General features: G+C 38.5%; 1 protein-coding gene across 6 annotated transcripts in view; it reads left to right on the top strand.

The window, feature by feature from the left end:
- The window catches only part of BLVRA (biliverdin reductase A), an 82,564-nt gene that overhangs the window by 9,657 nt on the left and 59,901 nt on the right, over positions 1-13,006 (top strand). For 4 of the 6 annotated variants that reach the window (XM_016138065.2, XM_016138058.2, XM_016138059.2 and 1 more), the window contains one exon: positions 10,051-10,083. The exons of the other annotated variants lie outside the window; for them this stretch is intronic. In XM_016138065.2, coding sequence (XP_015993551.2) covers positions 10,072-10,083 — 12 coding nt within the window. In that variant the 5' untranslated portion in view covers positions 10,051-10,071. The remainder of the gene's footprint in view (positions 1-10,050; positions 10,084-13,006) is intronic. 6 annotated transcript variants of the gene reach the window in all.

Here is a 13,006-nt window from a genome sequence, read left to right as displayed (position 1 = left end):
TAGCCTTTTAAGCTAGACCCTCAGGCAGCATCTGGGAAAATGTGTAGTTAAGCTCTTTCTAGGGAGAAACTAGCAGATGGACGTTTTTGCCTGCTTCCTCTATGCTGGGCCCAGGCATATAGCTGCAGAAGTGGGATGTGGGGGAGGGGTGCTCCTGTGCCAGTTAAGAATTGCTTCCTTAGTTGCTACAGTCCCGTGGGACTTTTGAATGCATGCCTCCTTGCTAACAGAGTCAGACAACCTGGGGGCTGTCTCTTAGGCAGGAGCCACAAAAGCTAAGGTACCATACATGTAGGTAAGATCCTTCCAAAGAGGCACTGGCAGCTTACTTTCGTTAGTGAAGTGGGCTGGAGTGAGACAGGGTGAGTTGGTGTTTACTAGCCTTTCCAGTCTCTGGGCAGCCCCTAGATATATGCTTATGTTAGAAGCCTGACTCTCCTAAGCAGCACTTGTAAAGTATACAAATAGAACTTTTTTTTGGGGGGGGGGGTGGCAGAGTGGGGGTGGGATAATGGAAGAGTGATGTTTTGTTTGCTCCTCTGCTGAGCCCTGGGGGAAGGGGAAGATAGCTGGTTACAAACTTCATTGTTTGCTAAAATCCTGTGGGACTTATGAATGGAAGACTCATTTGACCAATGGATCAGGTGATTTGGGGATCTATCCCTTGGGAGGTAGCTGCAAAAGCTTTGGCACAAAAAGATGTACAAACTTCTTTCAGGGAGATACTTGCAACTTGAGGGAGGTGTATGCTGGCTTCCTCAAGCTCTGGGGAGAATCCCAGGTAGACCCTAGATATGTTCCTCAGTTAGGCTTGACCCTCAAGCAGCAGCTTCTAAAGTATGCAAATAGAGCCCTTTCAGAGAAAGACTGGAAAATGGACATTTTTTGCTTGCTCTGTCTACTGAGTCTTGCAGGGATATCTGCAGGGGGTGCTTGTGTGCCTGTGAGGAAATGCTTCTTTGCTATTTTTTGTGGTGTTATTGATAGAAGCCCCATTAGCTTTCAGAGCTAGTTTTTTTGTACCCATCCCTTGGATTTGAGTCTTAAAAATTGAGGTACTAGAGTTGAGGTCCCAACCTCAAGGAGAAGCTGGGAGTTGAGGGTTCCTTCCTGACTGTGTGGCATTATACCAGGGGTTTGGTTTGTGGTGAGAGCGTGTCTTAGCCTTTTTTACTTGCTTTCATGTGAATATTTTCTCATTTACCAGATATATAGGAATTACTCAGCTATTTTCTGAATCTCTTTAAGAGGAAATTGCTGTGTGTATAGCTGTAAAATTAGTGCATCTGTGGGAGGAGGGGAGCCTAGGAACCTGTTTTGTTGCCATCTTGGTTGACTTTACAGTAGAATTTCTCTACATTTTTCCATGTTCCAGCTCAGTTGTGCTGTTTGGTATACTAAAACATATATTTGCTGGTGCCTGTAAATAGTTAGATATCATATATATGTATATGTGTGTGTATATATATATATATATGTGTGTGTGTGTGTGTGTGTGTGTGTGTTTTACTTATACAGAATAGTTTTTCTTGCAGCTTAACTGTTTCCTCTTTTTTTTTTTTTTATCATCACAAAAACCACATCATAAAACCTCTAAGTTTGAAACGGCCTTAAAATTTCTTACCTGAAATCTGGGAATTTATAGCCTTAAAAAAACTGCCCATAAAATATATACATGTATTAAATCACCACATTGTATGACTTAAACTTACACAATGTTATGTATCAATTACATCTCAATAAAGCTGGAAAAAATTATATAGGAAAACAAAACATGCACAAAATAAAGAACATGATACTTTTTGTGAAATAAAATGATTTATATAATTACAATCAAGGTCACAAATAACACATTGTGAAATGTTGCTTGTAAAAATCCTGATTGATTTACTAAGAAAATATGTTCTCTCTAGAGATCTCTAAAAACAAAATGATTGAGCTTTAAAATATTAAAAACAAAAGTTATACCTATACTTGTGTTTTGCTTGCTTGGAAGATTTGTATTCCCCCCATTGTCAGTTGTACCATGATCAGCTGTTCCAAAAGTTCATGGTTTTCTATAGCACATAGCCAGGAAAAACTAGTCTTTCAGCAATAGAGAACCAAGTTTTTGACCTGGACCTATTGGGGATCAATGTTTCACACATGTATGCGCCTCAGAGTATCCTGATCTTAACCAAATTTTGAAATTGAGTTGCACATTGTTCTACAATTATTTGAGTTACTAAGCTGCTCTTTTAAAATAAGGATATCCCCTTCCAAGTTTAATTAGAGTAGGTATTTATTCATTAGTAAGAGTAATTTGACTCCTGTTATAGCTCTCCTATTATATTATGATCACTTTTAATAAAAGGTAAAAGGTTTTGAAACAGTAAAAAGAGGAATAGGAGAACATGGAACAGGTAGGAGGGGCTAGAAAGATGGGGTTGGGGAGAGAGTGGCTTATGTTTGGGGAGAATGCCAAGGAAAGCATTTCTCCCTGTTCAGCTTTTCTGTACCTGAGGCTTTGACTGCAGCACTTTCACTAACTCTTATAATTGGAGCCTTGTCCTACTTGTTTTTGTCTGCCCCAGAAAAAACCAGAAGTGAAGCTAATAACCTCCAGTTAATGACGCCAAACACCAAGAAATCTAAACCAAAGGAGAACAGAAAAATGGAAGTACAGTGGGTTCAAATTATAGCATATCAGCACTGAGAGAGTATGAGTCATCGAAGTTTTTCTGAGTTCATCTGCTACATCTCCTTTTTCAAAGGGGTATAACCTATGCACTGGGAATCAGTGTGTTCTGGCCTTGGTAAGACAGCTAGTGAGTGCCAGACCTAGGTCTAGAATTTTGGTCTCTTGAGTCACAGGCAGGCTGTTACCTCCTAGAGAGAGCTTATGTTTGTGCATTGAGTGCATCATGTTTTGGGGTCAAAGCTCAAACTCCCAACACTGTTTAGTAGACCTGCTTCAGTAGATTTGGGGGAACTAGTGAGCCAGTGCCTGAACTTCCCTTTGCCATTATGCAATAATTTGGCAGCAAACTCAAGATTCGTCTTTTTCTGTTTTTTTTTTTTTTTAAGTGGCTGCTCCTAGAGAGGCATACCATATATTTATAGATGGAAAAGCTTGTTAATGAACCCTGATTTAATTTATAAATTGATGTAATTATGGACACAGTCCCTGTGGATTTTTTTAACTTGACAAGAGATGTTCCAAAATTAATCTGTAGGTCTGAGCAAGCAAGAATAGATAAGAATACTGAATGAGATAACAAAAGAACTTGAATGACCAGATACCAAAACATACTGTAAAGACACAGTCATGTAAACAGTATATTAGAGCCATGAGATTAGAGGTCAGAGACAGTGAAAAAAAGAATAATCATATTCATAAGAATTTATGTATGAGTCATTGGGGAAAAGTATGAAATATCCAGTAAATGATTTGGGAACAAGATTATTTAGGGAAAAGTACAGTTAGAGTCTGATGCCATATAATAAAATAAAATTTAAGTTGGTTCTAAAATGAAAATGTAAATAATGTTTAAAGTCTAAAAGAAAATAAAATGTATCTATAAATCTTTGTAAACATAATAATAAGAGGCAGGAACTTAAAGCCTTTTAGCTTTTAACCATTTAAATATTAAATCCTGGAAATAACCAGACCTACAATTTTTTCTTATAGGATTTGGTCTTCAATCTTTTGGAATATATTAAAATATAGAATACAATTCTCCCTGGTTCTGTTTAAACTTTAACTGGTCTTGGCAGGACAATGGAGAGGAAGGGAGAAAGAGATATGGGATGAGCAGGGAGGGTTTTGAAAGGTAGAGGCAAATCCATCTGGGATTGCTGCCTTCCTTGACAGTACCATCTTCTTATAAGGAGAGTTGAAATGTAATCAGAGGGAAAAGGGCATGGAAAAGATCTGGCCAGGATACCACAGTTGAATATGCTTTATAAGTGACAATACAATGCATTCATCATAAGTAGTAGACCATTGACACCTAGTATATTAGAATGCCAAGGTGGGATCTTTTTTTCTCATGCATATTCATCTCTTCGAGTCATTTTTGTTTTGTTTTGCTTTCCCCATATTGTCTGAGAAATAGTGAATTTCAAAAGTAATGTTCTGTAGACTATTCTTTATAGGAAAACTTTCCTGGAAGTTCTCATTAGAAAGAGAAGGCAAACGGTAGCAATGTCTCTACAAGGACAAAGGACTCAGGACAATTTAATGGTTTCCCCTGAATGTACTTTTGGGGCTGGAGACAGATATAGGAAGCAATGTAATTGTTAGGTTAGAAGTTGTGTGCATTTGGAATTTTAATAGATGTTGCAAAACTTCCCTCCATAGATATGATACCCATTTGTAGACCCACAATAATGTCAGTATTCCTCTCCACACTTTTATCAACATTCTGTGGCGTACACTTTGATCTGTCAGTCTGATATAGAGCATCTAGGTGAAATCATCATTTTCATTCAGTGATCATGACTGAGGTTCAGCATCGTTCCACCTGTTTTTAAGGGTCACCTGAATTTCTTTTTCTGGGAATCGGAAAACACTTTCAAGCTGGAACAGACCTGTGAGGTGAAGTCCAACTGCTCAGCCTACAGTTGGAGAACCTTTGGCCATGGTCACTTGGCTAGTCCGTGACTAAATAGGACTCTTAATTATCATGAAAGCTGTTGGGGTCACAGTAAGACGGGATCTGTAAAGGTCACTGGGGCAGTCTGGGGTTTGGCTCTACAACTAGAAAGCTTGGAAATTACAGTGCAGTGTCGCAGTGCCTTGACTGAGGCCAAGTGCCTTTAGCTACCCTGAACTTCAAGTACCTCTGTAAAATGAAACTAGTATTAGCTTTTTTTACAAAGGTTTCAAGGATTAGGATTAATGTATATAATGTAGTTGACATAAATAGGCTTACCACTGTTATCACCTTCATATTTGTGCATTTTATTTGACTTGCCCACTCACATGTAAGCTCTAAGGGAGACTTAAACTAAAGTTATTAAAAATGGAAGTAAAGCATCACACCCATACGGACTCCCAGATATCTAAGAAGAAAGTTTACCCACTTTGTAACTCTCAACTTTTTAAGGTTTGTCTTCTATCAAGCTTCATTTTTCAGATTTCCAGGAAACATTAAAAGGCTCCATATTTCAAAAGGAAAGACAGCATGTGTGCTGGCCAGGTTTTGGCCTACTCTTAAGAGGGAAGACAGGAATGGGAAGAGAGAGGGGATGGAGAATTACTGAAAACATGTCATTTTCAATATACAGCCAAGATGTAGGTGTTCTTAGGATTGCCAAGAGTCAAGGTTTTTTTTTTTTTAATTTTTTAATTTTTTATTTTTTTAAATGGGAATTATTATTTCATTGTTATTATCCATGGTCATCATTACTATGCTTAACCTTACCTATATTTAGAAAGAGAATGAGGTCAGATGAAGAGCTGGGTCTGAGGAAAGTGGCTGCCATAGCCTTCTCTTCCCAGAGGCTATGAAAGGCCATCCTTCCTCTCCATAAGCTCTGAGCAGTCATTTTATTGGCTCCTTGGATATCCCCCTACCACCCTCCCAAGCTGAAAGCTGAAGAGGCATCTTTAGTTCTTTATCTGTCACCTCTGATTACCCAGTCACCTTGCCAGTGCCTGCCTAGATCTTAGTTAAAATAAAGTGGCAATTTTAAAGTTCTGAAAAATGAATGAGAAAGTTAATTCTTTTAAAAAATAATTTAAAAATGTTTCTGTTACAGTTGGCATATAATATATTAGTTTCAGGAGTACAACATAGTGATTAGACATAATTTACAAAGTGATCACCCTGATAAATCTAGTACCCATCTGACACCATACATAGTTATTATAATATTATTGGCTGTATTTCTTATGCTATACTTTACATCCCATGACTGTGTGTACTTCTTAATCCTGTACTCTTTTTTACCCCCAACCCCCCTCCCATTTGACAGCCGTAAAAATGTTCTCTATATCCTAGGTTGTTTCTGTTTTGTTAATTTTGTTCTTTAGATCTCATCTGTAAGTGAAGTCATTTGGCATTTGTCTTTCTCTGACATACTCCAGTCAACAGTACCTTCTAGGTCCATCCACATTGTTGCAGATGGCAAGATTTCGTTCTTTTATGTCATTAAGTAATATTGCATTGTATGTATATACCACTTCGTCTTTATCCATTCATCCATTATTGGATGAACGGATTAATGGTTGCCTCCATATCTTGGCTATTGTAAATAATGCTTCAGTGAACATATGGATTCACATGTCCCTTCAATGTAGGAGTGTTTTGGGTTTCTTTGGATAAATACCCAGAAGTCAAATTATTGGGTCTTTCTTTGTCTTTTGTTATATATAGCCTTTGTTTTGTTTGTTCGTTTTGCGAGGCAACCCTTGGTTGACCTCACAGATTGCAAAGACCTTGTCATCTTACAGTCCTTTATTTTTAATTTTTTACGCCTATAGGAAGACCACCTGGTCTTCTAGGCAGTCTCCCATCCAAGTACTAACCAAGCCTGACCCTGCAAAGCTTCTGAGATTAGACGGGATCGGGCTTGTTCAGTAGCCTTTGTTTTAAAGTATGTTTCATCTGGTATAAGTATTGCTACCTTAGCTTTTTGTTGTTGTTTGCTTACATTTTCATGAAATATCTATTTTCATCTCTTTACTTTCAGCCTGTGTGTATCTTTTGATCTGAAGTGAGTCTCTGTAGGTACCATATGTAAGGATCTTATTTTCTTATCCATTCAGCCATCCTATGTCTTTTGGTTGGAGCATTTAATCCATTTACATTTAAAGTAATTCTTGATAGACATGTAGTTATTGCGATTTTATTATTCATATTTGTGATTTTTTTTTCTTATTTCTTCCTCTTAAGTCCTAACATTTCCTGTAATATTGGCTTGGCATTGATGAACTCTAGCTTTTTCTTGTCTGAAAAGCTCTTATCTCTCTTTTAATTTTAAATGATAATTTTGCTAGATATAACAGTCTTGGTTGTAGGTCCTTGCTTTTCATCACTTTGAATATTTCTTGCCAATCCCTTCTAGCCTACAAAGTTTCTGTCAAGAAATCAGCTGATAGTCTTATGGGAGCTCTCTTGTAGGTAACTAATTGCTTTCTCTTGCTGCTTTTAAGATTCTCTCTTTGTCTTTAACCTTTGGCATTTTAATTTTAATGTGTTTTGGTATGGACCTCTTTGGGGTAATCTTGTTTGGGGCTCTCTGTGCTTCCAGAGCTTGTGTGTCTATTTCCTTTATCATGTTAGGGAAATTTTCTGTCATTATTTCTTCATAAATGGTTTCAATTCCTTGCACTCTCTTTTCTCCTTCTGGTACCACTGTGATGTGAATGTTGGTATGCTTGGTGTTGTCCCAGAGGCTCCTTAAAATATCCTCATTTAAAAAAAAAAATCTTGTTGCTGTTCTGATTGGGTTTTTTGGTATTTTATCTTCTAAATCGCTGATTCGGTTTTCTGCTGCATTTAATCTGTTGATTCCTTCTAATGTAATCTTTTTTTTACTTATTATATTCTTCACTTCTGACTGGTTCTTTATGTTTTATGTCTCCATTTTATGTTTTCTATCTTTCTAAAATTCTCATTGAGTTTATCTACTCTTCCCCTGAGTTCATCGAACATCCTTATAACTAGTTTTTTTTAACTCTGCATCTGGTTGATTGCTTGTCTCCATTTTGTTTAGTTCTTTTTCTGTTCTGTTCTTTTTTCTGGGACATGTTTCTTTATCTCAGCATTGTGGCTGCCTCCCTATGCATATGTTTCTGTAAATTAAGTAGGGCTGCTATGTTTCCCAATTTTAGGAGAGAGGTCTAATGTAGTTAGTGTCCTGTGGGGTGGCCCAGTCTTCCCTAGTCACCTGAGCTGGTGCTCCAAGTATGTCTTTTGTATGCGCTGTGCATGCTCTTCTGTTGTAGTTGAGCCTTGAGCCTTGGTTGCTATTTACATGTCAGTGGGGGGATTGACCCTTGGGCTGATTGGTTGTGAGGATTGGCCAGTGAGGGCCTTGTCCTGTGGTGCAGGATTTGCTTTAGCAAGACTCTGGTGCCTGTACAGTCCACCCTTTGGGCATATTGTTCTTAGATGCAGCTCTGGGTGGTGCTCCAGCTCAATCAGAAGCTGGCCACCAGACATGCCAGCCCCAGGGACTCCTGGGAAGGGCCCCACCACAGGCCAACTTCATTCATAGCCTATGCCCTATCTGAGGCCACCTAGCAAGATTTACCTAGCAATCTGCAGTTGGCCATCACTTGTGCTGGGCTTAGAGGAGGCTCAAGAGGCCTAGCTATGAACCAAGGCTGGCTGCTGCTAGTCCTGAGCTTAGGGCTGCTCAGTGGAGGTACAGGGCATGCTGAGGACATATGCTACTTTTTTGGGTTTTGTGAACCTTTGAGAGATTTTAGGAAAGTCCACAGCATGAGCCAAGATAGGCCATTTGTATGAAAAAGCCACTGGAAGCGACTTGGGTGGGACCATAAGTTGGGTGGAGCAGAGTCTCAGGGAATCTCCAGGGTGGGGCAATGGTGTTAACCAGGTTGATGGAGACTCAAATTTGGTGGCAGCTTGTATCTATATGCTGGGTAAGGGGAGGGCTCAACAAAGAGGCAGTGGATTCTTCCAGCACTTCTGTCTGGGAGAAAACTGCTCCTCTACCCCTCACCTTGAAGCCAGACAACCTAGTTTCTCTTTGTTTCTGTCTGGTAATTTTCAGGCAGTTGCCCTAGTGCTGGAGCTCAGAATAGGCGAGTCCATCAGTGAGAAAGCCTTTGTGTGGGTCCCTTAAGAGGATTGTCTGTGACTTTAGCTGCCTTTCATTTTACTCAGCCACCATCTCCAGTGGTTTTCATGGATAAAAATTTGGGGAATTTTTTTTCCCATCACTGGAACTCTGGCCTGGGGAGCCTGATGTGGGACTGGACCCTTAGTTCCCCTAGGGGGACCTTTGCAGCTGAGATATCCTTCTTGATTCCCAACTGTCACAGCTGGGTATGGGGACCAGCTGGTTTTATGTCTCCACCCCTCCTACCAATCTTGAGGTGGCCTGTTCTGTATGTCCCCAATTGTAGGACTTATGTTCACCTAGATTTCAGGTGACTCCCAATGATAGTTGTTCTGTAGTTTAGATGTAATTCTGATGTGTGCATGAGAGAAAGCAAGCATAGTGTTTACCTACTCTGCCATTTTGACCAGATCTCAAAAAAGTTAATTGTTAAGGGCCTCTGTTGTACTCTGAATTCTACTATTTTTCCAAGTTTGGCTCTCTGACCATTTGCACACAATCTCTTGGATGCCTGTTAGAAATGCATATTCTTAGCCTCCCTTCCTCTGTAGACTTCCAGAATCAGAATCTCTGGGGAGGAACATGCATTTTCAGCAAGCAGTCCCAGGAGTACATTAAAGTTTGAAACCAGTTATTCCTTACTAGTTGCTTATTTCTTTTCCTTTTTCTCCTGTTTTCCCTTATCTTCCCTTTTTGTTTCCTCATACCTTCTAAACTAATGCTCACCTGTTTCTTTACCCCTTCCTCCTCCTTAATGCTACTGGTTCAGAATAGCCAGATGAACTGCTCTTTTAACATAATAAATTTAGATCCTCTGGAAACTCATCTAGGACATTAAAAAAAAAAAGTATGTATTTCTTACTGCTTTGTTTGTCCCCATAAAATGAAGGTAGATACAAAGTTATTTTCTCTGATACTAGCTTTGAGAAGCTCATCATTCTTTCAAGTAGTTAGTGTTTGCAGTCAGTCTTCCAGTAAAGGGATTTGAACGTGGGCTTTGGAAATGTCCTCCTTTAGAGAAACATCACTAGTATGATGTCACGGGGAGTCAGCGACCACCAGACTCAGAATCAGACACTGACCTGGGTACCTTCACTGGAGGTCACAAGGTGGTATAGGCATTTGGAAATAATAGGGTCAATAGGACAGGAAATAGTGGGAGAGAAAGTAGGAGTGGTAAAAGGGAGTGTCATAATGGAGTTCAGAGTAGGTGTCACCAGGGTCCTGAACCTCTGCTTTTTGTCTTCACAGCTACTGGCGGAAAAGACCAAGATGAATGTTGAGGTGAGTTCTTTAAAAGCACCAGTTTAAGGAATGCTTTTCTTTTACTGTTCTTCATTTCTCTTTCACAGAGTGTCTTCTCACCCTATAGAGCTTTCAGAAACATTTCAGCACAAACTTGAAAACATTTCCCCTCCCACCTGCCAATGTTCACATGGCTCTGGGTGATATGTGAAGTGGCTTTTCTGAGTTCTTATCTGTGTCTGTCCTGCTTCAGTTAGATTCGATTTTGTTGGTAGTAATCAGTCGGTTCAGATTTTCTGTTTCTTCTTGACTCAGTCTTGGGAGATTGTATGTTTCAAGGAATGTATTCATTTCTTCCAGATTGTCCAATTTGTTGGCATATAATCGCTTGTAGTATTTTTTTATAATCTGTTATATTTCTGTGCAGTCTGTAGTTGCTTCTCTTTCATTTCTGATTTTATTTATTTGAGTCCTCTCTCTTCTTTCTTAATAGTCTGGTTAAAGGTTTATTAATTTTGTTTATCTTTTCAGAATACCAGCTCTTTGTTTCATTGATCTTTCTTTTGTATTATTTTTCTTGACTCTTATTTCATTTATTTCCACTGTGATCTTATTTCCTTCCTTCTAATCACTTTGGGTTTTGTTTGTTATTCTTTTTCTAGTTCTTTTAAGTGTAAGATTAGATTGTTTATTTAAGGTAAGACTGTATTGCTATGACTTCCCTCTTAGAACTTCTTTTGCTGTGTCCCACAGTTTGAGTCTTTGTGTTTTTATTTTTGTCTCTAGGTATCTTTTGATTTCTTCCTTGATTTCATTGTTAACCCATTCATTGTTTAGCAACATGTTGTTTGGCCTTCATGTGTTTGATATTTTCCCATTTTTTTCTTGTAGTCGATTTCTAGTTTCATTCCATCATGGTCAGAGGAGACACTTGATATGATTTCAGTCTTCTTAAATTTATTGAGATTCTTTCATAGTCTTACATGTGGTCTATCCTGGAAAATGTTCCTTGTGCACTTGAGAAGAATGCATATTCCGCTGCTTTGGGGTTCTGAAAACATCAATTAAATCCATCTGATCTAGTATGTCATTTAAGGCTGTTGTTTCTTTATTGATTTTCTGTCTGAAAGATCTGTCTGTTGGTGTCAATGGAGTGTTAAAGTCTCCTACTTTGACTACATTACTGTCAATCTCTCCCTTTATGTTGGTCAATAATTGCTTTATATATGTAGGTGCTCCTGTGGTGGGTGTGTATGTTTACTAGGGTTATATTCTCTTGTTGTATGGATCCCTTTATCATTATGTAATGGCCTTCTTTGTCTCTTATGTCTAAAGTCTATGTTGTCTGATATAAGTATTGCTACCCCAGTTTTTTTTTTTTTTTTTTTCATTTTCTTTTGCATGAAATATCTTTTTCCATCCCTTTACTTTTGTGTGTATGTCATTTGATCTGAGGCAGGTTGTAGACATTATGTGTATGGGCCTTGTTTTCTTATCCTTTTAGCTAATGTATGTCTTTAGATTGGAGCATTTATTCCATTTACATTTAAAGTGATTATTGATAAGTACATAGTTATTCCCATTTTATTATTGACATTAACAGGTGTTTTTCCTCCATCCTTTTTTATAGAAGTCCCTTTAACATTTCTTTTAATTCTAGTTTGTTGGTAATAAATTTCAAAAGCTTTTTCCTACCTCAGAAGCTCTTTATCTCACCTTTAATTTTAATTGATAGCCTTGCTGGGCAGAGTAGTATTGATTAGAAGTTTAAGTTTTTTATCACTTTGAATATTTCATGCAAATGTATTTTGGCCATCAAAGTTTCTGTTGAAAAGTCAGCTCACATTCTTATGGGAGTACACTTGTAACTGGCTGCCTTTCTTTTGTAGCTTTTAGGATTTTCTTTTTGTCTCCAATCTTTGGCATTTTAATCTGTTTGGGTTCCTCTTGTTTGGGACTCTTTGCTCTTCCTGGATGTGTATGTCTGTTTCCTTTGCCAGGTTAGGGAAGTTTTCTGTCATTATTTTTCAAATAAGTTCTCAATCCCTTCCTCTCTCTTTTCTTCTTCTGGTACCCTATGATGTTGATGTTGGTGTGTTTGATGTTGTCCAAGATGTCTCTTAAACATTCCTCATTTTTTAAAATTCTTTTTTCTTTTTGCTTTTCTGATCGAGTGTTTTCTGTTGCCTTGTCTTCCAACCCTCCCTCTGATTTGGTCTTCTGCTTCATCTAATCTGCTATTGATTTTTTCTAGTGTAGTCTTCATTTTGGTTATTGTATTCTTACATTCTAACTGGTTCTTCTTTATGGTTTCTGTACCTGTTTTTATACTTATTGTCTATCTGTTGAAGTCTTCACTGAGATCATCTATTCTTCCACTGAGTTCATTGAGCATTCTTATAACCATTATTTTGAACTCTGCCGTTGGTAAGTTGCTTGCCTCCATTTCATATAGTCCCCCCCCCGCCCCGCCCCGGTGTTTTCTCCTTTTGTTTCATTTGTGGCATGTTTCTTTGTTTTATTATTTTAGTTGCCTCTCTGTGTTCATTTCTGTGTATTAGGAAGATTTGTTATGCCTCCCAGCCTTGCTTGTCTCCATTTTGTTTAGTTCTTTTCCTGGAGCTTTATCTTGTTCTTTGACTTGGAAATGCTTTTTGTATTCCCATTTTGGTTACTTCCTTGTGTTTGTTTCTATATATTAGGTAAAACTGCTATGTCTTCTGGTCTTAGTAGAGCTGCTTTATGTACTAGGTGTCCTGTGTGGCCCAGTGGTGCAGTCTCCCTTATCACCCGTGCTGGAGGCTCTGGACCTGGTCCTTGAGTGGTTGCGTGTTCTCTTGTTGTAGCTAAATCTTGATTGCTGTTAGCACATCAGTGGATGGGATTGACTCTCAGCCTGACTGGCTGTGGAAATTGGCCACTCCCACAGGGTATGGTGCCCTGTTGTGGTCTGATGCCAGAC

Source organism: Rousettus aegyptiacus, unplaced genomic scaffold (assembly GCF_014176215.1).
Source record: "Rousettus aegyptiacus isolate mRouAeg1 unplaced genomic scaffold, mRouAeg1.p scaffold_m13_p_13, whole genome shotgun sequence".
In the NCBI taxonomy this organism is placed as follows: domain Eukaryota; kingdom Metazoa; phylum Chordata; class Mammalia; order Chiroptera; family Pteropodidae; genus Rousettus; species Rousettus aegyptiacus.
This window is presented reverse-complemented; position numbering and strand designations above follow the sequence as displayed.